We start from the raw sequence: 27,545 nt of genomic DNA on the forward strand, positions 1-27,545 counted from the left end.
ATATTTTTGAATGACTCCCTCATCTCAGTATCACACACAATTATCTGTAAGGTCCCTCAGCTGAGAAGTGAATTTCAAACAGATTCAACCATAAAGACCAGGGAGGTTTTCCAATACTTCACAAAGAAGGGTACTTATTGGTAGATGGGTTTAAAAAAGAAGACATTGAATATCCCTTTTGAACATGGTGAAGTTATTAATTACACACATTTGCTGGAGAAGGAGGAAACCACTCAGGGATTTCGCCCTTTTTAATAGTTAGAGTTTTTAATGGTTGTGATAGGAGAAAACTGAGGATGGATCAACATTGTAGTTACTCCACAATACTAACCTAATTTGACAGAATGGAAGAAAGGAAGCCTGTACAGAATAAAAACTATTCCAATACATGCATCCTGTTTGCAATAAGGCACTAAAGTAAAAAAGTGTTATGTTTGGGGCAAATCCAACAGAGTCCTGCTCTTCATATTTTCAAGCACTGTGGTGGCTGCATCATGTTATGGTTATGCTTGTCATCGGCAAAGTTTAGGGAGTTTTTTTTTTATGATAAAAATAAACTAAATGGAGCTAAGCATAGGCAAAATCCTAGAGGAAAACCTGGTTCAGTCTGCTTTCCAACAAACACTGGCCGATAAATTCTTCTTTCAGCAGGACAGTAACCTAAAACATAAGGTCAAATCTACACAAATCTATACTTCTACATGAAGACAGTGAATGTTCTTGAGTGAAAATCTATGGCAAGACTTGAAAATGTCTGTCTAGCAATGATCAACTTGACAGAGCTTGAATCATTTTAAAAAGAATAATGTGCAAATATTGTACAATCTAGATTTGCAAAGCTCTTACAGACTTACCCAGAAAGTCTCACAGCTGTAATTGCTGCCGGAGGCGATTCTAACATGCATTGACTCAGGGGGTTGAAGACTTATCTAATCAACATATATTACTGTTTTATATTTCATAAATGTTTTACTAATGTTCTATTTTTTTCTTCCACTTTGACTAAGAGTATTCTGTGTAGATAGTTGACAAAAAAGAACAATTAAATCCATTTTAATCCCACTTTCTAACACAACAAAATGTGGAAAAAGTTAAGTGGTGTGAATACTTTCTGAAGGCACTGTACACACCACCCATCTTTCCATGGCCCTGCTCTCTTCCCAGCCTGGCCTGTTCTCCACAGGGATAGGCTCTTACACTGACCTCCCCCAGGGATAGACTAACTTAAAGGCCTTCCTGGGAATGGGATCTTACACTGATCTCCCCTGGGGATAGACTAACAAAAAGGCCCTCCTGGGGATGGGATTTAGACATTCCTGTGCTCTCTGTGTGATGTATTTCTGATTCTAGAGAACCTTTATCCTCTGCTTAGGTGGTCTGTTTAATTATTTACCACCACCCACCCATTAACAACAAGCCTCTATTTTGGTTAACGTATGTTAAGATCACTTCCTCTCTCTCACACCAGCTCAGTGTGCCCTCAATGGCACCCTATTCCCTAGGTGCACTGCTTTTGACCAGGGTCCTTAGGGCTCTGGTCAAAAGTAGTGCCCTATGTAGGGAATAGGTGGCCATTTGGGGCGCAGAATAAATCAATGAGCCCAGCCGTGCTGTAACTGTACAGTTGAATAGCTAAAAAAGACTGTTGACAACGAATGGCATCAGACAGCCAAAGCAGCCTGCACCATGCACACGATCCTCTGAGCAATATTTGACCGCTTTGGCTGTGCGGTTGTGTGATTCGTGGCAGCTAATCCTCATATCTGTGTGATTCTGTGATTCTCCTCTGGCCTCTGTACAGCCTCTAATCGTCTAGCAGGCCGTATTGTTTTCACAGGTCTTCATTTCCAGATTTGTTTCTATCCTCTGGAGGGATGGGGAAAGAAGGATATTGTGTTTTTATTTATTCATCCTTTATTTAACGAGATGACGACACATTGAGACATCTCTTTTCCAAGTGAGCCCTGGAGAAGCAGCATACATATAGTTCCATATGAGACAACACAATGAATGGAAGTTAAAACAGTGCCAAGTGCATAAGAGAGCTTAAAATAACAGGTTTCAAAACATATGCAATATGTTGTCAGCAGCCCTCCAATCTGGGATTTAAAATCATCAATCAGAATAAAAAAGATCCACTTTTAAATGATTTTGTAAAATGTTCCACAATGACGGGCCAGCAAAGCTAAAGCTCCTCCTACCAAACTCTGTTCTTGTGTTGGGAATATTATATCAAATGCATTTCTGTGATCTCAGATGATCATCTTCATGATTCTGTAGGGTGAATATTAAGTATACTGGCAGCTGCCCTGAGATGGTCTTGGAGACAAACCAGTACCAGTGAGTCTGTCGACCATCCTGCTAACTGGGACGGATGGATGGAGAGAGAAAGACAAGACAGGGATGGTGAGGAATGGACCGAGAGAAAGGGAGAGATGAATACAGACAAAGGGAGAGATGAATACAGACAAGGGGAGAGATGAATAGAGACAGAAAGGGAGCGATGAATAGAGACAGAAAGGGAGAGATGAAGGGAGAGCTGAATAGACGGAAAGGGAGAGATGAATAGAGACGGAAAGGGAGAGATGAATAGAGACGGAAAGGGAGAGATGAATAGAGACGGAAAGGGAGAGATGAAGGGAGAGCTGAATAGACGGAAAGGGAGAGATGAATAGAGACGGAAAGGGAGAGATGAATAGAGACGGAAAGGGAGAGATGAATAGAGACGGAAAGGGAGAGATGAATAGACGGAAAGGGAGAGATGAATAGACGGAAAGGGAGAGATGAATATAGACGGAAAGGGAGAGATGAATAGAGACGGAAAGGGAGAGATGAATAGAGACGGAAAGGGAGAGATGAATATAGACGGAAAGGGAGAGATGAATATAGACGGAAAGGGAGAGATGAATATAGACGGAAAGGGAGAGATGAATAGAGACGGAAAGGGAGAGATGAATAGAGACGGAAAGGGAGAGATGAATATAGACGGAAAGGGAGAGATGAATAGAGACGGAAAGGGAGAGATGAATATAGACGGAAAGGGAGAGATGAAGGGAGAGATGAATAGAGACGGAAAGGGAGAGATGAATAGAGACGGAAAGGGAGAGATGAAGGGAGAGATGAATAGAGACGGAAAGGGAGAGATGAATAGAAACGGAAAGGGAGAGATGAATAGAGACGGAAAGGGAGAGATGAATGGAGACAAAGGGAGAGATGAATATAGACGGAAAGGGAGAGATGAATAGAGACTGAAAGGGAGAGATGAATGGAGACAAAGGGAGAGATGAATATAGACGGAAAGGGAGAGATGAATAGAGACGGAAAGGGAGAGATGAATATAGACGGAAAGGGAGAGATGAATAGAGACGGAAAGGGAGAGATGAATGGAGACAAAGGGAGAGATGAATATAGACGGAAAGGGAGAGATGAATAGAGACGGAAAGGGAGAGATGAATATAGACAAAGGGAGAGATGAATAGAGACGGAAAGGGAGAGATGAATATAGACGGAAAGGGAGAGATGAATAGAGATGGAAAGGGAGAGATGAAGGGAGAGATGAATAGAGACGGAAAGGGAGAGATGAATAGAGACGGAAAGGGAGAGATGAATAGAGACGGAAAGGGAGAGATGAAGGGAGATGGAAAGGGAGAGATGAATAGAGACGGAAAGGGAGAGATGAATATAGACGGAAAGGGAGAGATGAATAGAGACGGAAAGGGAGAGATGAATAGAGACGGAACGGGAGAGATGAATAGAGACGGAAAGGGAGAGATGAATAGAGACGGAAAGGGAGAGATGAAGGGAGAGCTGAATAGACGGAAAGGGAGAGATGAATAGAGACGGAAAGGGAGAGATGAAGGGAGAGCTGAATAGACTGAAAGGGAGAGATGAATAGAGACGGAAAGGGAGAGATGAATACAGACAAAGGGAGAGATGAATAGAGACGGAAAGGGAGAGATGAATAGAGACGGAAAGGGAGAGATGAATAGACAGAAAGGGAGAGATGAATAGAGACGGAAAGGGAGAGATGAATAGAGACAAAGGGAGAGATGAATAGAGACGGAAAGTGAGAGATGAATAGAGACGGAAAGGGAGAGATGAATAGAGACGGAAAGGGAGAGATGAATAGAGACGGAAAGGGAGAGATGAATATAGACGGAAAGGGAGAGATGAATAGAGACGGAAAGGGAGAGATGAATAGAGACGGAAAGGGAGAGATGAATATAGACAAAGGGAGAGATGAATAGAGACTGAAAGGGAGAGATGAATATAGACGGAAAGGGAGAGATGAATGGAGATGGAAAGGGAGAGATGAATAGAGACAAAGGGAGAGATGAATAGAGACAAAGGGAGAGATGAATAGAGACAAAGGGAGAGATGAAGGGAGAGATGAATAGAGACGGAAAGGGAGAGATGAATAGAGACTGAAAGGGAGAGATGAATATAGACGGAAAGGGAGAGATGAATGGAGATGGAAAGGGAGAGATGAATAGAGACGGAAAGGGAGAGATGAATAGAGACGGAAAGGGAGAGATGAATAGAGACGGAAAGGGAGAGATGAATAGAGACGGAAAGGGAGAGATGAATAGAGACGGAAAGGGAGAGATGAATAGAGACGGAAAGTGTCATGTATTGTCATGTTGTGTCTTTCTGTCCTTTCCTTTCACCCTGTCTCCCTCTGCTGGTCGTCTTAGGTTACCTTTTCTCCCCCGCTTTCCCCCAGCTGTTCCTTGTCTCCTCTTGACTACCTCGTCACCCCTTCTCCCACCTGTTCCCCTTTTCCCTCTGATTAGTCCCCTATATCTCTCTCTGTTTTTGTTCCTGTCCTTGTCGGATTCTTGTTTGTTGTGTTTCATGCCTGAGCCAGACTATCGTCATGTTTGCTGTAACCTTGTCCTGTCCTGTCGGAATCTGCCGGTCTATCTGAGCCTACCACAGTTTGGTTATTAAAGAAGCTCTGTTTAAGTTAGTTCGCTTTTGGGTCCTCATTCACTCACCGTAACAGAAGAATCCGACCAAGAATGGACCCAGCGACTTCGGATCCTCTCCACTCAGCCATCGAGATCCAGGGAGCGATGCTAGGCAGACACGAGCAGGAATTGTCTGCTGCTCGACATGCCGTTGAGACCCTGGCCACCCAAGTCTCCAACCTCACAGAACAGGTTCACCATCTCCGCCTCGATCCACCGGCCACTTCCAGGGCTTTCGAATCTCCGGAGCCCAGAATCAATAACCCGCCGTGTTACTCTGGGGAGCCCACTGAATGCCGCTCGTTCCTCACCCAGTGTGATATTGTGTTTTCTCTCCAGCCCAACACTTACTCCAGGAGCACTGCTCGTGTCGCCTACGTCATATCTCTCCTTATTGGACGGGCTCGTGAGTGGGGCACGGCAATCTGGGAGGCAAGGGCTGAGTGTACTAACCAGTATCAGGACTTTAAGGAGGAGATGATACGGGTTTTTGATCGATCTGTTTTTGGGAAGGAGGCTTCCAGGGTCCTGTCTTCCCTATGTCAAGGTAATCGATCCATAACAGACTACTCTATTGAGTTTCGCACTCTTGCTGCCTCCAGTGGCTGGAACGAGCCGGCTTTGCTCGCTCGTTTTCTGGAGGGTCTCCGCGCAGAGGTAAAGGATGAGATTCTCTCCCGGGAGGTCCCTTCCAGCGTGGATTCCCTGATTGAACTCGCTATTCGCATTGAGCGACGGGTTGAGCTTCGTCACCGAGCTCGTGGAAAGGAGCTCGCGTTCTCTGTTGCCCCCCTCTCCGCATCACTACCATCTTCCTCTGCCGGCTCGGGAGCTGAGCCTATGCAGCTGGGAGGTATCCGCATCTCGACTAAGGAGAGGGAACGGAGAATCACCAACCGCCTCTGTCTCTATTGCGGTTCTGCTGGTCATTTTGTCACTTCATGTCCAGTAAAAGCCAGAGCTCATCAGTAAGCGGAGGGCTACTGGTGAGCGCTACTACTCCTGTCTCTCCTTCAAGATCCTGCACTACCTTGTCGGTCCATCTACGCTGGACCGGTTCGTCAGCTTCCTGCAGTGCCTTAATAGACTCTGGGGCGGAGGGCTGTTTTATGGACGAGACCTGGGCTCGGGAACATGACATTCCTCTCAGACAGTTAAGGGAGTCCACGGCCTTGTTCGCCCTGGATGGTAGTCCTCTCCCCAGGATTCAGCGTGAGACGCTACCTTTAACCCTCACTGTTTCTGGTAATCATAGCGAAACCATTTCTTTTTTGATTTTTCGTTCACCTTTTACACCTGTTGTTTTGGGCCATCCCTGGCTAGTTTGTCATAATCCTTCCATTAATTGGTCTAGTAATTCTATCCTCTCCTGGAACGTCTCTTGTCATGTGAAATGTTTAATGTCTGCTATCCCTCCTGTTTCCTCTGTCTCTTCTTCACAGGAGGAGCCTGGTGATTTGACAGGGGTGCCGGAGGAATATCACGATCTGCGCACGGCGTTCAGTCGGTCCAGGGCCACCTCTCTTCCTCCACACCGGTCGTATGATTGTAGTATTGATCTCCTTCCGGGGAGAGGGAGTAGACTATACTCTCTGTCGGCTCCCGAACGTAAGGCTCTCGAAGATTATTTGTCTGTAGCTCTTGCCGCCGGTACCATAGTCCCCTCCTCCTCTCCCGCCGGAGCGGGGTTTTTTTTTGTTAAGAAGAAGGACGGGTCCCTGCGCCCCTGCATAGATTATCGAGGGCTGAATGACATAACAGTGAAGAATCGTTATCCGCTTCCTCTTATGTCTTCAGCCTTCGAGATCCTGCAGGGAGCCAGGTTTTTCACTAAGTTGGACCTTCGTAACGCTTACCATCTCGTGCGCATCAGGGAGGGTGACGAGTGGAAGACGGCGTTTAACACTCCGTTAGGGCACTTTGAATACCGGGTTCTTCCTTTCGGCCTCGCTAACGCTCCAGCTGTCTTTCAGGCATTAGTCAATGATGTCCTGAGAGACATGCTGAACATCTTTGTTTTCGTTTACCTTGACGATATCCTGATTTTTTCACCGTCACTCCAGATTCATGTTCAGCACGTTCGACGTGTCCTCCAGCGCCTTTTAGAGAATTGTCTTTTTGTGAAGGCTGAGAAGTGCACTTTTCATGCCTCCTCTGTCACATTTCTCGGTTTTGTTATTTCCGCTGAAGGCATTAAGATGGATCCCGCTAAGGTCCAAGCTGTCATTGATTGGCCCGTCCCTAAGTCACGCGTCGAGCTGCAGCGCTTTCTCGGCTTCGCGAACTTCTATCGTCGTTTCATCCGTAATTTCGGTCAGGTGGCAGCTCCTCTCACAGCCCTTACTTCTGTCAAGACGTGCTTTAAGTGGTCCGTTTCCGCCCAGGAAGCTTTTGATCTCCTCAAGAATCGTTTTACATCCGCACCTATCCTTGTTACACCTGACGTCTCTAGACAGTTCGTTGTCGAGGTTGACGCGTCAGAGGTGGGCGTGGGAGCCATTCTTTCTCAGCGCTCCCTCTCTGACGACAAGGTCCACCCTTGCGCGTATTTTTCTCATCGCCTGTCGCCGTCGGAACGTAACTATGATGTGGGAAACCGCGAACTGCTCGCCATCCGCTTAGCCCTAGGCGAATGGCGACAGTGGTTGGAGGGGGCGACCGTTCCTTTTGTCGTTTGGACTGACCATAGGAACCTTGAGTACATCCGTTCTGCCAAACGACTTAATGCGCGTCAGGCGCGTTGGGCGCTGTTTTTCGCTCGTTTCGAGTTCGTGATTTCTTATCGTCCGGGCTCTAAGAACACCAAGCCTGATGCTTTATCTCGTCTCTTCAGTTCTTCAGTAGCCTCCACTGACCCCGAGGGGATTCTCCCTGAGGGGCGTGTTGTCGGGTTGACTGTCTGGGGAATTGAGAGGCAGGTAAAGCAAGCACTCACTCACACTCCGTCGCCGCGCGCTTGTCCTAGGAACCTTCTTTTCGTTCCCGTTCCTACTCGTCTGGCCGTTCTTCAGTGGGCTCACTCTGCCAAGTTAGCCGGCCACCCTGGCGTTCGGGGTACGCTTGCTTCCATTCGCCAGCGTTTTTGGTGGCCCACCCGGGAGCATGACACGCGTCGTTTCGTGGCTGCTTGTTCGGTCTGCGCGCAGACTAAGTCCGGTAACTCCCCTCCTGCCGGCCGTCTCAGGCCGCTTCCCATTCCCTCTCGACCGTGGTCTCACATCGCCTTAGATTTTGTCACCGGACTGCCTTCGTCAGCGGGGAAGACTGTTATTCTTACGGTTGTCGATAGGTTCTCTAAGGCGGCTCATTTCATTCCCCTTGCTAAGCTTCCTTCTGCTAAAGAGACGGCACAAATCATCATCGAGAATGTTTTCAGAATTCATGGCCTTCCGTCAGACGTCGTTTCGGACAGAGGTCCGCAATTCACGTCTCAATTTTGGAGGGAGTTTTGCCGTTTGATTGGGGCTTCCGTCAGTCTCTCTTCCGGCTTTCACCCCCAGTCTAACGGTCAAGCAGAACGGGCCAATCAGACTATTGGTCGCATCTTACGCAGTCTTTCTTTTCGCAACCCTGCGTCTTGGTCAGAACAGCTCCCCTGGGCAGAATACGCCCACAACTCGCTTCCTTCGTCTGCGACCGGGCTATCTCCTTTTCAGAGTAGCCTCGGGTACCAGCCTCCGCTGTTCTCATCTCAGTTCGCCGAGTCCAGCGTCCCCTCCGCTCAGGCTTTTGTCCAACGTTGCGAGCGCACCTGGAAGAGGGTCAGGTCTGCACTTTGCCGTTATAGGACGCAGACTGTGAGGGCTGCTAATAAGCGTAGAACTAAGAGTCCTAGATATTGTCGCGGTCAGAGAGTTTGGCTCTCCACTCAGAACCTTCCCCTTAAGACGGCTTCTCGCAAGTTGACCCCGCGGTTCATTGGTCCGTTCCGTATTTCTCGGGTCATTAATCCTGTCGCAGTTCGACTTCTTCTTCCGCGATACCTTCGTCGCGTCCACCCGGTCTTCCATGTCTCCTGTATTAAGCCCGTTCTTCGCGCCCCCGCTCGTCTTCCCCCCCCCCCCCCCCCCCCTCCTTGTCGAGGGCGCACCCATCTACAGGGTCCGCAGGATTTTGGACATGCGTCCTCGGGGCCGTGGTCACCAGTACCTCGTTGATTGGGAGGGGTACGGTCCTGAGGAGAGGAGTTGGGTTCCCTCTCGGGACGTGCTGGACCGTGCGCTGATCGAGGATTTCCTCCGTTGCCGCCAGGTTTCCTCCTCGAGTGCGCCAGGAGGCGCTCGGTGAGTGGGGGGGTACTGTCATGTATTGTCATGTTGTGTCTTTCTGTCCTTTCCTTTCACCCTGTCTCCCTCTGCTGGTCGTCTTAGGTTACCTTTTCTCCCCCGCTTTCCCCCAGCTGTTCCTTGTCTCCTCTTGACTACCTCGTCACCCCTTCTCCCACCTGTTCCCCTTTTCCCTCTGATTAGTCCCCTATATCTCTCTCTGTTTTTGTTCCTGTCCTTGTCGGATTCTTGTTTGTTGTGTTTCATGCCTGAGCCAGACTATCGTCATGTTTGCTGTAACCTTGTCCTGTCCTGTCGGAATCTGCCGGTCTATCTGAGCCTACCACAGTTTGGTTATTAAAGAAGCTCTGTTTAAGTTAGTTCGCTTTTGGGTCCTCATTCACTCACCGTAACAGAAAGAGGGAGATGAAGGGAGAGCTGAATAGACGGAAAGGGAGAGATGAATAGAGATGGAAAGGGAGAGATGAATAGAGACGGAAAGGGAGAGATGAATAGAGACGGAAAGGGAGAGATGAATAGAGACGGAAAGGGAGAGATGAATAGAGACGGAAAGGGAGAGATGAATAGAGACGGAAAGGGAGAGATGAATAGACGGAAAGGGAGAGATGAATAGAGACGGAAAGGGAGAGATGAATAGAGACGGAAAGGGAGAGATGAATAGAGACGGAAAGGGAGAGATGAATATAGACGGAAAGGGAGAGATGAATATAGACGGAAAGGGAGAGATGAATAGAGACGGAAAGGGAGAGATGAAGGGAGAGCTGAATAGACGGAAAGGGAGAGATGAATAGAGACGGAAAGGGAGAGATGAATAGAGACGGAAAGGGAGAGATGAATAGAGACGGAAAGGGAGAGATGAATAGAGACGGAAAGGGAGAGATGAATGGAGACAAAGGGAGAGATGAATGTAGACGGAAAGGGAGAGATGAATAGAGATGGAAAGGGAGAGATGAAGGGAGAGCTGAATAGACGGAAAGGGAGAGATGAATAGAGACGGAAAGGGAGAGATGAATAGAGACGGAAAGGGAGAGATGAATAGAGACGGAAAGGGAGAGATGAATAGAGACGGAAAGGGAGAGATGAATATAGATGGAAAGGGAGAGATGAATAGAGACGGAAAGGGAGAGATGAATAGAGACGGAAAGGGAGAGATGAATACAGACAAAGGGAGAGATGAATATAGACGGAAAGGGAGAGATGAATAGAGACGGAAAGGGAGAGATGAATAGAGACAAAGGGAGAGATGAATAGAGACGGAAAGGGAGAGATGAATAGAGACGGAAAGGGAGAGATGAATATAGACGGAAAGAGAGAGATGAATAGAGACGGAAAGGGAGAGATGAATATAGACGGAAAGGGAGAGATGAATGGAGACGGAAAGAGAGAGATGAATAGAGACGGAAAGGGAGAGATGAATACAGACAAAGGGAGAGATGAATATAGACGGAAAGGGAGAGATGAATAGAGACGGAAAGGGAGAGATGAATAGAGACAAAGGGAGAGATGAATAGAGACGGAAAGGGAGAGATGAATATAGACGGAAAGGGAGAGATGAATAGAGATGGAAAGGGAGAGATGAAGGGAGAGATGAATAGAGACGGAAAGGGAGAGATGAATAGAGACGGAAAGGGAGAGATGAATAGAGACGGAAAGGGAGAGATGAAGGGAGATGGAAAGGGAGAGATGAATAGAGACGGAAAGGGAGAGATGAATATAGACGGAAAGGGAGAGATGAATAGAGACGGAAAGGGAGAGATGAATAGAGACGGAAAGGGAGAGATGAATAGAGACTAGAGGTCGACCGATTAATCGGAATGGCCGATTTAATTAGGGCCGATTTCAAGTTTTCTTAACAATCTGTATTTTTGGGCGCCGATTTGACGATTATTTTTTATTTATTTTTATACCTTTTTATTTAACCTTTATTTAACTAGGCAAGTCAATTAAGAACACATTCTTATTTTTAATGACGGCCTAGAAACGGTGGGTTAACTGCCTTGTTCAGAGGCAGAACGACAGATTTTCACCTTGTCAGCTCGGGGGATCCAATCTTGCAACCTTACAGTTAACTAGTCTAACGCAATAACCTGCCTCTCTCTCGTTGCACTCCACAAGGAGACTGCCTGTTACGCGAATGCAGTAAGCCAAGGTAAGTTGCTAGCTGGCATTAAACTTATCTAATAAAAAACAATCAATCATAATCACTAGTTAACTACACATGGTTGATGATATTACTAGATATTATCTAGCGTTGCATATAATCTGACTGAGCATACTTGTATGCTTATATCTGACTGAGCGGTGGTAGGCAGAAGCAGGTGCATAAACATTCATTCAAACAGCATTTTCGTGCGTTTTGCCAGCAGCTCTTCGTTGTGCGTCAAGCATTGCGCTGTTTATGACTTCAAGCCTATCAACTCCCGAGATGAGGCTGGTGTAACCGAAGTGAAATGGCTAACTAGAGGGACGGAAGCTATACTGTTACACTGGCAATACTAAAGTGCCTATAAGAACATCCAATAGTCAACGGTTAAGGAAATACAAAGGGTATAGAGGGAAATAGTCCTATAATAACTACAACCCAAAACTTCTTACCTGGGAATATTGAAGACTCATGTTAAAAGGAACCACCAGCTTTCATATGTTCTCATGTTCTGAGCAAGGAACTGAAACGTTAGCTTTTTTACATAGCACATATATTGCACTTTTACTTTCTTCTCCAACACTTTGTTTTTGCATTATTTAAACCAAATTGAACATGTTTCATTATTTACTTGAGGCTAAATTGATTTTATTGATGTATTATATCAAGTTAAAATAAGTGTTCATTCAGTATTGTTGTAATTGTCATTATTACAAATAAATGTAAAAAAAATCGTCCAATTAATCGTTATCGGCTTTTTTGGTCCCCCAATAATCGGTATCGGTATTGGCGTTGAAAAATCATAATCGGTCGACCTCTAATAGAGACAAAGGGAGAGATGGGTAGAAACAAAGGGAGAGAGGGATAGAGACTGAGAGAAAGGGAGAGAGGGATAGAGACTGAGAGAAAGGGAATGGGAGAAGGGCAGGGGAAGGCATGTGTGGCTGTTCCAACTCCATATGGCCCATGCTGCTAAGCCCCAATACAGTACAGGGGGAGGAGGGACACACAGCTTTACATGGAAATGTGTAATAAAGCCGCTGTCATCTGGGGAAAGCAGCTCATGAGACGTGTGTGTGTGTACTGTCATAGCATTGCAGAACACCCAGCTGCAGTGTACCTACTGAAAGTGCAGGGTGGGTGGAGTATTTGGTATATATCCCACTGGCTCCAAAGTCCGTCTTCCTGGAGTGTGTACTTTGCTGGGTGAGTCTAAATACAGCACCCCCAGTGTGTCTAGGAGCTTAGTGATATGACAGGTTGGTGTGGACCATTCTTATTAGCCTCCCCCCACACTTTTTAATAGAAGGGAGGTGCCGATGCAGTGCAAAGCGCTCCTCAAGAGAGAAGCAGAGATCGCCCCCTGTAGGCATATGGGAGAACTGCTGGCCTTGGCAACGATGGATCCCATCTAAGAAGATCATGTTTGGACTGGGAAGTTGGCTGTCCCCCTTACTCTGGCCCTGATTACCAAATCAAACCCTACCCACGGCCCCGAGGCAGTGTACTTACGTAGATTTGAGAGGATTGCATAGGTGTAAACAATATGCCGACCATTCCCCTGGTCTATCAGAGGGCAAAATGGATCTCCGACACACGGGTCATTCCACTGCAACAGAGTGACACTGAGACTCAGATCTTTCACGTTACAATGTATGTCAAACAAAAATAGATGATTGCAAAGTTTAAACCATACAACTCTATGCACAAGGACTATTAACATTTTCTGCAGAACATTTTACAAAAACACATTTACTTGAAAGTGCAGATGCAATGTTTGGTAAGAAAATTAAGTTTTGTGCAGTCATTCTGTTACCAAACTTTGCATCTGTGCTGTTCTTCAAGTAAATGTTTTGTAAACTCTTCAGTGGAGATTGTTAAAATAGTCCTTGTGCATCCAGCTGTATGGTTTGTTTAACTTTTCAATCATTGCTTTTTGTTTGAAATACATTTCTAAGATGATACAATTAAAAAATCAGTGACACTGTGGAATTGCCCACAACCACCATATTTCTTACATTTCCAATCCTCTCAGATCTACACAAGTGACTGGGGGGTAGGGGCTAGGGGTTGATTTGGGATTCACAGAGGCCACTTCCAGTGAGCTTATCATTGTATTACACACTTTATCAGACCACAATGTGTGATAGTAGCAACCAGGAGTGTCACAGGATGAGCGTGTAATCGCTAAATTCAGTCATCTAAATGTAGTCATGGTTAAAAATCACTGGGTTTCTCCTGCAGAGTCTCTATTCTCCTTCAGCTGGTGTCTTCCACTGTCACAGCAGCTGTTCGCTAGTCATCTACAATGAGGCCTTCAGATTTCTGTTTCCTCAGATGGGGGTTATTTACAGAGAGATTTACAGAGATGGAGATTTTGCGTTGGTTTTTAACTTGATTCTTTGCTAATTTTCACAGATACTTGTGTTTGTCTCTGCCATGTGGAAAAGTGTGGATGTAGCCTAAGGGTTGTAAGGAATAGTGATACAATTAATTTATCAAATTAAAAGTTGAAGTGTTTTTTCCCTGGTTTAACTTAGTTGATGTTCTGATTTGATCTACAGTTGTCTTACAGTACCTGGTGCTCTAGGGATATGGAGAGAGGGAGGCAGCAACCGCAGGGTGGCTGGCATCAATATCTCAGGCACCACCTACTGCACATGTGCCCTTGAGAAAGGCACATAACCCCTAACCTGCTCTATGGGCACTGCTCTGTGCCTCACCCTGTGCTGCTCCCTCCCTGCCAATAGTGTAGGACGACAAGAATAACCACAATCCCCTGTTGTCTGGATCAATGAAGATGGCTTGTATTGTATAATCTACAGAACTGTGGCACAGCTAGTCCACCTGGTTAGGCATACTTGTGTTTAGTGCTCCTGTTTCGTCCCTGGTGAGTAGGGCTGGTCCCCCGTAGTTTAACTCTGCTTGTTGCTTCGCATCAACTCCCAGTTTAATCCCAGTCGTCCAACATGTGGATTCAGTTGAAAAGGGTTAACACCGGGCTCTCCACAATCTCATAGGGGTCTGTTTACACCCACACACCTGGCACGGTCTGGTAAACTATTGCAAATGAAACCAGAACACTATGCACACATTGAGTGTCTAGATCAATGCACTTGTTTTGTCAGATACAACTAGTATCCCAAAGCAAGTGTAATAACAGCACACTGCAGATTTGAGTTGTGAACATGTTTTACTGGACAGCACAACTAAATGGGCTCTAAACAAGAAATCAACTTTAGAATTGCATAATAATCGCGTTATAACATAAGTGGAATAAGGAACAGTCACTATTCCTCTTGTGTACAGTAGTTAAACTCTCAGCTCATTGCTATGTAAATAAAATCCAATTACCAAAGTATTATTTAACAACATGCTAATAAAATGTTGCTCAAAGTAATTGTAGCTTGATTACACAGGCACAAGAACAATGTCATGTTAAGTGTTACTGAGAATGCTAACAGTAACAAAATATGGCTTAAGTTTTGAAAGGAAACTAAACATCCCAAAACAGCCTTCTTGAATCCACTACAGCCAAGGTAGGTTGAAAATCATGTTAGTTTGTATTCTACTTAAGCGATCCCTTTAAAGATAGTATAATGTGTGTTTGAAACAAGAACATTCACCCTCCGATGGACAAAAAGCTTCAAAGTTGTTTCTGCTCAGCATTCAACGTGCTGTTTGCAAATGGCTTTTTAATTACTCTGCAGTGTTTTCAGGTATTATACAAATGTATTGCACCTTTCAACCTTTTCAGTGGCATGTTTAAAGACTTGTATAGTAGTTGAGCTATATACTGTACTTATCTGTACAAAATGTCATTGGTTTGACTTGATTATATACACCTGGGGCAATGGACATTTACAGAATGTTCAGATAGAAATGTATTGTCTAGATCAAATATGACTCTCAGATTGGAATAGTATAGTAAATGGTGTACTCTCTTCATTATATCTTCAACATGCAGTTCCAGATACAGCCTTGTCATTAGTTGAAGGCAGCCAATCCAATCATTTCGGAAAAGTCGTCACTTCCTGAGATCTGTATTCAAATTTGTTTTACATTTAGTTGCTTTCTCAGATGTGAATTCCAATCATTTACAAAAGTAGTTACGGTACTTTCTGAGATCTGTAAAAAAAAATTAAAAAAGAAAAATACTTTTTGGGAATCTGTATTCAAATAGGTATAGTCAGTTCCTCCTGAAAAACATTTACTTTCCATAAAGCATAGTTGAATGTCTGATGGACATTTATTTGTTTTTTAGGGGGTTCCTTTACTTAGTCAGTCCACTTTAGTAGACCTGTTTCCAGACCTGTAGTCAGTCCACTTTAGTCGATCTGTTTCCAGACCTGTAGTCAGTCCACTTTAGTAGACCTGTATCCAGACCTTTAGTCAGTCCACTTTAGTAGATCTGTATCCAGACCTGTAGTCAGTCCACTTTAGTCGATCTGTTTCCAGACCTGTAGTCAGTCCACTTTAGTAGACCTGTATCCACTTTAGTAGACCTGTTTCCAGACCTTTCCAGACCTGTAGTCAGTCCACTTTAGTCGATCTGTTTCCAGACCTGTAGTCAGTCCACTTTAGTTGACCTGTTTCCAGACCTGTAGTCAGTCCACTTTAGTAGATCTGTATCCAGCCCCCTCATCCAGATTTCCCTCCTCACCTTAGAATTTCCAACCTATTCTCTCTCTCTCTCTCTTTCTCCCCCACTCTCTCAGCATCCAGGCCTTTTCTGAGCTCAAGTAAACTACGAAACGAGCGTGATGTTTCTCTCTCTTTCCCTCTCCCAAGGGAGCAGCAGCCGTGGGCCGAGGAGAAACGACCAGGATTTAGATTAATATCACAGCTCAACAGGTGACCTTTGAACTCTTCAGCCTCCTCTCTTGCTTTCTCTCTCACACGGACCAACCACTCTGCCGGACTGCTCTGTCTCTCCTCTCTCTGTTGTAGACTGCCCAATCCTTCCTCTCATTCTCACGTACTCTCTCACCACCCTCCCCCTCTCTTGCTCTCTCACCCCCCCTGCTCTCTCTCCTCTCTATTCAAATCTCTCATGCTCTCTCTCCTCTCTATACCAATCTCTCATGCTCTCTCTCCTCTCTATACCAATCTCTCATGCTCTCTCTCCTCTCTATTCCAATCTCTCATGCTCTCTCTCCTCTCTATTCCAATCTCTCATGCTCTCTCTCCTCTATTCCAATCTCTCATGCTCTCTCTCCTCTCTATACCAATCTCTCATGCTCTCTCTCCTCTATACCAATCTCTCATGCTCTCTCGTCCTCTCTTGCTCTATTTTTTGTATGCCCTCTTCCTCTCCTTAATCACCCTCTTGTTTAACTCTTTTTTATTTTTTTAGATATCTGTTCATCTGTCTCTCTCTAGCAAGGCTTTGAGACACGGAGTTGGAGCACAAGACAGACTACTGTGTCTGTTCACTTTCACTCCCTCCCTCTACCTCTGTCCTTCTACCTCGCTATACTAGTAACACTAATCAGTCTTTTTCTTCTGTCATTGTCACTAACCCAGCTGTAGGACCGTGTGACTGGGTGGGTAAGGCTGTCGCCACCTACCCTGTCGCTGCTGCTGCCACCCATCGCTACCTAACACTGTGCCTCCTGACTCACAGTGGATTTATTCACTACTATTTAGTTTATTTACATTCATCGTTTGGTCTTTCTTTGGACCATCTGTCTGTTTCCTGATGTGATGCTGGTGTTACGATGCTAATTGCAAATGTTACAATGTTTATTTGCATATAAATGACATGTTGTTTAATCACCAATGTTATGTCAATTGTTATTGATGATATGCTATTAATGAATGAATTGACTCTCTGTTATGAACCATACTGAGCTCTAGGGCGTGTTCAGTGGGAGGAAAAAGTTCAGAAACGGGGAGCTACAATCTACCTGTACTTGTCCAATAAGAAACACTTGTTCTTGTTTTCCATTGCAGAGCACTTTGCTACGGTGTGTCCTAATGAACATGGTATGGTCTCAGAGAGTTTAGGGACTGCACACAGAGACATTAAAACCACTGTGAAAGAGGGTGTCCATCTTGAGAAGGAGAGTGTGAGAGATGCATCCTCAAGGGGAAGAGAAAGTGGAGGATGGGAAGAAAGAAAGAGGGAGGGAGAGATTTGTCCTTAGAGGGATAGTGAAGCATAAACACAGCTATTGGAGCTTAATGAAGAGCACTTGAGAAAGCCCTCAGCTGTAGCCAGTGAAAGAAGTGTGTGTGTGTGTGTGTGTGTGTGTGCGCGTGCGTCTGAGAGGGGGGGGGGGGGGTATGTACGTTTGAGAATGTGTGTGTTGAAGTATTAGTGTGTATGCAGAGCAGACTTTGGACCCACCACTGAATGACTCTCTGACCTAGCCGTGAGGCGTCCTCATCCTCTGTCCACCACTGAATGACTCTCTGACCTAGCTGTGAGGCGTCCTCATCCTCTGTCCAGCACTGAATGACTCTCTGACCTAGCCGCGAGGCGTCCTCATCCTCTGTCCACCACTGAATGACTCTCTGACCTAGCCGTGAGGCGTCCTCATCCTCTGTCCACCACTGAATGACTCTCTGACCTAGCCGTGAGGCGTCCTCATCCTCTGTCCACCACTGAATGACTCTCTGACCTAGCCGTGAGGCGTCCTCATCCTCTGTCCACCACTGAATGACTCTCTGACCTAGCTGTGAGGCGTCCTCATCCTCTGTCCACCACTGAATGACTCTGACCTAGCCGTGAGGCGTCCTCATCCTCTGTTCACCACTGAATGACTCTCTGACCTAGCCGTGAGGCGTCCTCATCCTCTGTCCACCACTGAATGACTCTCTGACCTAGCCGTGAGGCGTCCTCATCCTCTGTCCACCACTGAATGACTCTCTGACCTAGCTGTGAGGCGTCCTCATCCTCTGTCCACCACTGAATGACTCTGACCTAGCCGTGAGGCGTCCTCATCCTCTGTCCACCACTGAATGACTCTCTGACCTAGCTGTGAGGCGTCCTCATCCTCTGTCCACCACTGAATGACTCTCTGACCTAGCTGTGAGGCGTCCTCATCCTCTGTCCACCACTGAATGACTCTCTGACCTAGCTGTGAGGCGTCCTCATCCTCTGTCCACCACTGAATGACTCTCTGACCTAGCCGTGAGGCGTCCTCATCCTCTGTCCAGCACTGAATGACTCTCTGACCTAGCCGCGAGGCGTCCTCATCCTCTGTTCACCACTGAATGACTCTCTGACCTAGCCGTGAGGCGTCCTCATCCTCTGTCCACCACTGAATGACTCTCTGACCTAGCCGTGAGGCGTCCTCATCCTCTGTCCAGCACTGAATGACTCTCTGACCTAGCCGCGAGGCGTCCTCATCCTCTGTCCAGCACTGAATGACTCTCTGACCTAGCCGCGAGGCGTCCTCATCCTCTGTCCACCACTGAATGACTCTCTGACCTAGCCGTGAGGCGTCCTCATCCTCTGTCCACCACTGAATGACTCTCTGACCTAGCCGTGAGGCGTCCTCATCCTCTGTCCAGCACTGAATGACTCTCTGACCTAGCCGTGAGGCGTCCTCATCCTCTGTCCAGCACTGAATGACTCTCTGACCTAGCTGTGAGGCGTCCTCATCCTCTGTTCACCACTGAATGACTCTCTGACCTAGCTGCGAGGCATCCTCATCCTCTGTCCACCACTGGCTCAGAATATTAACACCCTGCCTCCCGAGTGGCTCAGTGGTCTAAGGTACTGCATCACAGTGCTAGCTGTGCCACTAGAGATTCTGGGTTAAAATCCAGGCTCTGTCGCGACCGGGAGACCCATGGGGCGGCGCGCAATTGGCCCAGCGTCTTCCAGGTTAGGGGAGGGTTTGGCCGGCAGGGTTGTCCTTGTCCCATCTCGCACTAGCGACTCCTGTGGCGGGCCAGGCAAAGTGTGCGCTGACACAGTCGCCAGGTGTACGGTGTTTCCTCTGACACATTGGTGCGGCTGGCTTCTGAGTTAAGTGGGCATTGTGTCAAGAAGCAGTGCGGTTTGGTTGGGTTGTGTTTCGGAGGACGCACAACTCTCGACCTTCACCTCTCCCGTGTCCATACGGGTGGGACAAAACGATGTAACTACAAATTGGATACCACGACATTGGGGAGAAAATTAACACTCTCCTCCATCCCCTCCTCCCTCTCTCCTCCTCCTCCCTCTCTCTCTCTCCTCCTCCACAGAACCAACTCGGACTCGGCTCTTCATACGAGTGCCATGAACCCCCAGGACCCCTTTGGCATGAACCAGCAGATGGGCAGAGGGCCCCCCCAGCGCAACGGTGAGAACACACACACACACACACAGCATCTGCACACATACAGCTATCTGCACACACACGCATGCATACACATCGCATCTACACACACACACTTTGCATCTGCACGTGCGTAAACAAACACCCTATTCCCTACACAGTGCACTTCTTCTGAACATTGCCCAAAGAGATTGGCTATTTAACAGTAAATAAGGGAATTGTTTTCACCCCACAGTTAGCCACGATGATTAGCTAGACTGGTAAAATGGTTTACAGTTACCAATGGCTTCTACACTATTCTACTAGTGCTGCCGTGTCGATATCATGTCCCCAGTTTACCTTTTATCATCGTGACGCTTATCCACTTTCTATGCGCATTGTGCAAGTTATGGAATGTATCAGATATGTGGAACTGGTTGGAGGTTCTTGAGGAGAGGTTGTGCAATAACATTAATTGTAATCAATGTAAACAGATGGTGTAGGCAGGAAATAATTTAAAATCTTTCTACAACATCTAAGGTAAATAAAAAAATGGAGACCTTACTGAGACATTGTAGAAAGATATGAAATATTTTCCTGTCTACACTGTCAGTGTGCCTTATTAAAATATCTAAGTGGTGAGAGAAGAGTTTGTCTAGTTGGTTGGAACAGTCCTGGGCCTGTAGAGACTCCTCTCTTTCACTCCTGTCTTCCTTTCCTCCATTCCTCTCTCCTCTGTGTCTGGATCTTTAGTTTTTCCCCTTTACATCACTACTTATTCTATCTCATTCTCTCTTCTTTCTCTTTACCCACCCTCACTTTCCTCTGTCTCTTTTCTTTCCATTCTCTCTCTCCTTCTGTTGTCTTTCTATCATCTCTCCCCTCTCTATCCCTCCATCTCTCCCTCCATTCCTCTCTCGTCTGTGTGTGTATTTAAAATGTTCTCCCTTCCAACCATTCCTCCCCTTACCCCTCTCTGTTAAGAGTGACAGACAGTGGAATGTGTTGTGTTAATGCATTATCAGTGAGTGATGTCTTAATGTTGGAGAGAGAGACTTGGATAGGCTCCTACGGTCCCAGAATGGATTACCACTCTATTTGTTTAGCCAACAAGTTTAAACAGGATATTGGCAGGTGAGTCCAGCTGTGTATTGACAGGGGTGGGGTTCTATATTGAAAGGCAAGTATTTTTTTTTACTTCAATAGAGTCATCAGGGATGTGCAACTATAGTTTTCCTTCACGGAAAATACATCAGTGCAACACATTCAGCAGAAAATAGCTTCATTTTCATCAGATGACAACAGAAGTGCAACACTTTTTGGCCGGCAGCGAGACGAGTAAATTAACTCACAATGAAAAATGTTTTTTTTTTTGTTTAACTATGCATGGCCATGTTATTAATGTTTATCATAGAAATAATGTAGCCAGCTGCATTTCTTAATGTTTTGCTTAAAGTTAAGAAAAGTAGCTACACATCAGTCAGAGCGCTGTCTGCTGATAGAATGCCCGTTCGTGAATTCTCATCCGAGTGGAGAAGAGCATCTGAAGCACAAAATTTGTCTGATGCCGAGCAGAAATTACAAGAAACATTTTAGATCTGGCAGCAAGATTTCTTATGCAAATTATATATTTTTTCCTTTGTGAAAAACGCTGCATTCTGCGTTAACTTGCAAGTTAAACTTAGGGGGTCGCGCTATCTAAGCAAAATGGCTTAATTAATAAGGTCACTGGATATCATATAGTGTTTGCTTTCTGCTGTGTTTGAGAAGTCAAAGCCCTTTGGATGAGTTACAGCTGCCAGTGCTTGATTTCCTTGCGTTTTTTTGTCCTCTCCGTTCTTGGCCTGTATGCTCCTCACCCCTTTTCTCAGAACAGAGCAGGTAGGCCCATTGCCCTAGCGACTCCAGACTCCACACAGACACAGCGTGTACACATGCTGCTCCAGAGCCAGTACTGTTCTTCCTTCAGACAAGCATGTGTCAAAACTTTGCTCATTTGCACAATGTCTCGTTCACCTTTACTTGTAAATGTCCAAACTCACCAAACATGACATTCGGTAGCTCCTACCTATTTATGTTTAACTTTATGAGCTGGATTGCCTGTCTTTGCGATTTGTTTTTTTTCCCGTTTGCTCGTTAGCATATTTAGCTAGCAGCTTCTGTGGAAATTCGCTATTAAGTGTGCTAATTTTGTTAGCATTCTGGTGATAGATGCCCATTTTTTTTTGGAGCCCCCTTGTGTTCTAAACCGGTAATATCATAACTCCAGGGATTAGAGAAGGCCGGTAGGACTCCTTGAAATGAGGGGACTAGATGCATATAAAGTGCTTTTTATTTCCAAACAATAAAACAGATAGGTATGAAAATACCCTCAAATAAAAGGTGACATTCTGTACTGTCGTCTCATAAAACATTTTATCTCAAATCCAAAATACTGGAGTATGGAGACAAATTAAAAGTTGTAGCTTTGTTGCCCAAATAAATTTGTTGTGAAGGGATATCGTGTGTGTGTGTGTGTGTGTGTGTGTGTGTGTGTGTGTGTGTGTGTGTGTGTGTGTGTCAAGATGCATAGGCCTACGTTTGTGTGTGAAGACACAGCAGATGGAGTGTAACTGGATGGAGTGTAACTGACTACAGAGCAAGTAGAGACATGCCTTTCTGTAGTACTAGAGCAGTGTTTGTCTAATACCGGAGTTGGTTGAGATACACTTCTGGGTTGCAGGCAGTCATGGCCATATGTCGCTAGTATTCCCACTATTCCCATGGGGTTGAGGCTTAAGAATGGGCTGCGGCTTTTAAAAAATAAATAATTTAAAAACGTATTTCGATGACCTAGAAGATCACGACTAAACCCCAAAAGCCTTTAGGAGGGAGGGTCACTGCACTAAATGCACTGACTGTAAGTCGCTCTGGATAACAGCGCCTGACAAAAAATAGTGTGGTAAATGGTCAAATGCAAATACTTGGGAACTACTGGTGCAAACCGTAGCGGCTCACTGCTACCCCTGCAGGTGAGTGAAGTGTGGTACGTTGCAGCGTACAGTGTCCTATCAGGCTCAGAGGGTTTTTGGCCTGTCAGGAGGGTTACAGTGAGACTCTGAGAGGTGGTAAGCCAGTGTCTGATTACCAATCCCAACATCCATCCCGGCAGGCAGACAGACGTGAGTCAGGGCTATGCATGGGAACGTTCAGTAGTTGCATTCATTAGGCACCAAACATGGACTGAAATAAGGAAAGACTAACTGGATTTTGTAAGAAACACTCAATATTTTCTTGTTGCAAAACATTTTGCTACGTTGTGCCCTAATGAACACGACCCACGACAAGGGCACAACTCCAGTCTGCAGTGGATGCAGAGGGTATGCTGCTTTAAATCACTGATTGGTTTAGACCTGGGAACACGTATTTGTGAACTAGCCATCCAATCAGAAGGGGAAAAACTTGGACTATGGGCTTAAAGGACGGGTGTTGTGCACCTTAGAACTGAACCAACATCTCATTGTCTTCTTCTGGTATATTTAATTATGTTGTGCTATCAGTACAAGCCTTAAGCTCAAATCCTTACTACAGTGATTCTGTCCCACAGTAAGAGTGGGGACGGCAGACAGACATTTTTTGTCCCCGTGGTCTCGTTTCACTCCGTGGCATCTCTCCGAGGTCTCTGTGACTGGTCACATTTGAGAGGAAATTAAGGCGACGTTGGACTCCCGCCCATTGCCTTCTCTCCATGCCAGTTGGCTGAGTGGAGAGCTGGGCATAAAGTCGTGGACCGTTCAAATAGAAATATGCCATGTAGAACAAACATGCCTCTCTGATGTGAACAAGGAATCAAGTTAACTGCTCTATTCATGACATTTCTATCTGAAACGGTCCACAACGTTTGTCTACTGAACGTGGTCCAGGTTCTTGAGAAAGGGGAAGAGGGAGACAAAGGACAGAAGAAGAGGGGAAGAATGGGGAGGACGATGGTAGGAAAAGAGGAAGAGAGAATGCAGGAAAGTAAAGAGAACAAGAAGGCAGAGGGAAAGAGACAGTTATTAGCGGCTTTGAGAGAGAGAGAGAATATGGCAGAAGGGTTAGAAGAGGGAGAGGCAGAGTGAACTAGGAAAAAAAGAGAAGTTAACAGAAAGTGGGGAGGATTGGACGCCTGGCAGCCAGCCTGCAGTCTGATGAGAGCGGAAGAGGGAGAGAGTGAGAGTGAGTGAGGAAAAAGAAAGAGGTTCTGTTCTCAGTGGGATCTTTGTGGCGAGGGAAAAACAATGGTCCTCTCTTTATTCTCACTGGGACTGTGGTCACTTAGCCAATAATTCTTTTTTTACCCTCTTTCTTCCGCTATCCCTCCCGCCATCCCCCTCCCTCTCCCGCCATCCCCCTCCCTCTCCCGCCATCCTCCTCTTTCCCAGGACTGAGATCACAACACACATTCTAGGGGTTCACCTTTTCTAACTTAAATCAGCAGGTTGTTACCGTACTACAGTACATAGTACTCTATATACTTTATTTATTTGACCCCAGTGAGTCTATAACTTTTTAGAAAAGACAACCGGAATTGATGTTGGACACAGGAGGCTGCTGAGGGGAAAACGGCTCATAGTAATGGTCAGAACGGAGCAAATGGAATGGCATCAAACACCTGGAAACCTGGAAACCATGTGTTTGATGTATTTTATACCGATCCACTGATTCCGCTCCAGTCATTACCCAAGCCCGTCCTCCCCAATTAAGGTGCCAACAACCTCGTGAAATGTTGGACAATAATAAGAAGACTGTATAATATGATTCTTTGTCCTGAATGGCACCATATTCCCTACATAGTGCACTCGTTTTAATCTAAGCCTTATGGGCTTTGATCAAAGGTAGTGCACTACATAGGGGACAGGGTTGTATTATATAGCATGATTCCAATGTTAAACCCAGCTGCCGTGTTTTAAGAAGTGGTAATATATTCATATTGAAGGTAAAATGCCTGCTGCTGATGTCCTAAAGGTTGATTATTTTGTCAGTGACGTGAACACAGTGGGCCGGATCTGAGCAGCTGGTGAAAGTATGTGATTGTCTAATGTTCCTCTACTTTCTTCACCCCTTCCCTCTCTCCCCCTCCTTTCTCTTGCTCTCTCTCTCTCCTCTCCTTTATCTGATCTCTCTCTCTCTCCTGCGGGGGCCGGAGTGCAGCCAGTGTGAACGAGGCGGAGGTGGACGGCTCTGGAGATGGTGAGTTGAACCTCCTCCCCCCTCTACCTCATCCCTGATTCCATCTCTCCCAACACAAGTGTAGAAGAGGCTTCTGCTGCCCCCTAGCTCCCACACCCCTAGATCTCTGGCCATAATGTGTGTGTGACGGTGCTTGCCACTGGATGTGTTGCTGCCTGGTACATGTACAGATGTGTCAGCGTACAAGACGTGCTTCATTCACAGCATCGTTGACCTTTACTACCCAATACCTGAATGGACACACACACTGCCTAGGCATCCTGCATGCAGATCCCCTGAGTCATTGTGTGTCTCAAAATGCATGGTATCGTGCTCCGTGCACGGGAGGGTCGGAGTATGCGTCCAAATCAAAGTAGGCGAAATGGCGCATGGAGGGCACTTCTCAAATGCGTACTCTATTTGTACATATTTTGAAGCATGCATCGATGCTTCAAAGAAAAATGATGCAACCACGTAAAAAATGATGCAACATTTCTTGAAATTAATGTCGGCCATTATTTGAGCTGAAGCGAGAGAAAATACACTCCGACTTCAGAATTAAATATTGCCTATTCACATCTCATATGTTGCCTGACGACAATATTTCATCTTGATATGTTAAAAAATACATGCTGTGTTAATTCTGGCATGTTTACCAACCCATAATAAGTCAATAGGGCTTATTACTAGTACTGTTAGCTAGCCACATAGTCACAAATAATTGTTAGCTACCCATGAAGAATTTAGGTCATTTTTGCCTGTTTAACTAGCTGTCTAACTAGATTATTACGATTCACATATCTAGCTGATAATTAGGAGGAAAAACATTTGCTTTGTGTATATCTTGGAAGAAGGTTCAGTGAATGGGGGGGTGCAGCGTGAGGTAATACAGTAGGGGGAGTGTGAGTGCTTATCAAATGTAATGTGTGAGGCAATCTCCGTACTCGTCCTCACAAGAACGTACTCAAGAGAACGTGGTCGGAGAATGCACGCGGAGCATGAGAGTGTGGAGCACGGTAGTATGTACATTAAGAAAACCCATTGTGTCCGAACACTTGATAACCTCTAGTCTAGATTGATCTGCAGTCTTTTGATCTTTCAGTAGGTGTGAATAACTAGAGATCTGTGTGAGGAGTTGATTATCTCTAATCTCTCTTTCTCCCCCTCCTTTCTCCAGTGTTCTCCTTCCCATCCCTGTCTAATGAGGAGGGTCTGATGGGTGTCAGCAAGCCCCTGCCCAAGCAACTGTGGGAGGCCAAGAAGGTGTGTGGGGGGGGGGGCGGTTGATTAAGACATAATGACAGACATGGAAGCCTTTTGGGATGAGATCATGCTGATGGGAAAAGCTGCAGTACTAATGAAGACATGCTTCCAATACACATCATTCTGCCTCATGTTCCAGAACCATAACACTTAGACTGTTGACTAAATATTCCAGTAGTTAGATTAGTCATTTTGAGATTCCATCACTCTTTTTGCTTTTGATCAGTTTAATCACCTGATTGTTTCTCTATTATAGGTTCAATCCCTCTCATCACGGCCCAAATCCTGTGAAGTGCCTGGAATCAAGTGAGTCTTCAGGATCCATCTTCCATCCACTCATACAGGGCACTATGTTTAAACAACAATCAGTCATCATTATGAGCCAAGTTGTTTGTGATTCTCAATGACAGATGTCTGAGAGGGAGAAAGACTGGGATGTGATCCATATATTGTGTGTGTGTGTGTGTGTGTGTATGTGTGTGTGTGTCAACATTGTGGATGTGCATGTCAACATAGTCTGTCAACATTGTGTGTGTATGTGTCAACATTGTTGATGTCTGTATCAACATATTCTTTCAACATTGTGTGTGTTTGTTGGGTCTAGCAGTACAGTACAGTGGGCTGCTGGTCACTACTATCGAGCAGTGAGTCAGTTATCTCACTGAGGGCTTGAATGAACAGGGATGCAAATGTTCACTTGCTGGTACATTTAAAGGGGAAGTCCACTCACAAACATGGTTTTCCACACAAATATTACTTCTCACCAATGCTATTATTGATAACTTTATTGATAACATTTAAAAAATATATTTCACTTAGAATATGTGGACAACTACAAATACCTAGGTGTCTGGTGAGACTGTAAATTCTCCTTCCAGACTCACATTAAGCATCTCCAATCCAAAATTAAATCTAGAATTGGCTTCCTATTTCGCAACAAAGCATCCTTCACTCATGCTGCCAAACATACCCTCGTAAAACTGACCATCCTACCGATCCTCGACTTCAGGCGATGTCATTTACAAAATAGCCTCCAACACTCTATTCAACAAATTGGATGCAGTCTATCACAGTTCCATCCGTTTTGTCACCAAGGCCCCATATACTACCCACCACTGCGACCTTCATACTTGTCGCCAAACCCACTGGCTCCAGGTCATCTACAAGTCTCTGCTAGGTAAAGCCCCGCCTTATCTCAGCTCACTGGTCACCATAGCAGCACCCACTCATAGCACGCGCTCCAGCAGGTATATCTCACTGGTCACCCCCAAAGCCAATTCTTCCTTTGGCCGCCTCTCCTTCCAGTTCTCTGCTACCAATGACTGGAACGAACTGCAAAAATCTCTGAAGCTGGAGACTCTTACCTCCCTCACTAGCTTTAAGCAACAGCTGTCAGAGCAGATCACTGCACCTGTACATAGCTCATCTGTAAATAGCCTAT

General features: G+C 45.7%; 1 protein-coding gene and 1 long non-coding RNA gene across 5 annotated transcripts in view; one reads left to right on the forward strand and one right to left on the reverse strand.

Annotated features, from left to right (window-relative positions):
• Positions 1-27,545, forward strand: part of LOC118964938 (CREB-regulated transcription coactivator 3-like) — an 85,442-nt gene that overhangs the window by 43,541 nt on the left and 14,356 nt on the right. For 2 of the 4 annotated variants that reach the window (XM_036981136.1, XM_036981139.1), the window contains exons 5-9: positions 16,191-16,253; positions 19,599-19,696; positions 24,824-24,862; positions 26,019-26,104; positions 26,361-26,410. In XM_036981136.1, coding sequence (XP_036837031.1) covers positions 16,191-16,253; positions 19,599-19,696; positions 24,824-24,862; positions 26,019-26,104; positions 26,361-26,410 — 336 coding nt within the window. The remainder of the gene's footprint in view (positions 1-16,190; positions 16,254-19,598; positions 19,697-24,823; positions 24,863-26,018; positions 26,105-26,360; positions 26,411-27,545) is intronic. The other 2 variants (XM_036981137.1, XM_036981140.1) reach the window with 1 other exon arrangement.
• Positions 17,900-18,688, reverse strand: LOC118964939. Its single transcript, XR_005052257.1, has 3 exons — positions 18,634-18,688; positions 18,177-18,278; positions 17,900-18,076 (listed from the first exon to the last, which is right to left on the reverse strand). It is a non-coding gene; the product is annotated as an uncharacterized LOC118964939 (long non-coding RNA).

The sequence above is a fragment of the Oncorhynchus mykiss genome, chromosome 6 (assembly GCF_013265735.2).
Source record: "Oncorhynchus mykiss isolate Arlee chromosome 6, USDA_OmykA_1.1, whole genome shotgun sequence".
NCBI classification, from domain to species: Eukaryota; Metazoa; Chordata; class Actinopteri; order Salmoniformes; family Salmonidae; genus Oncorhynchus; species Oncorhynchus mykiss.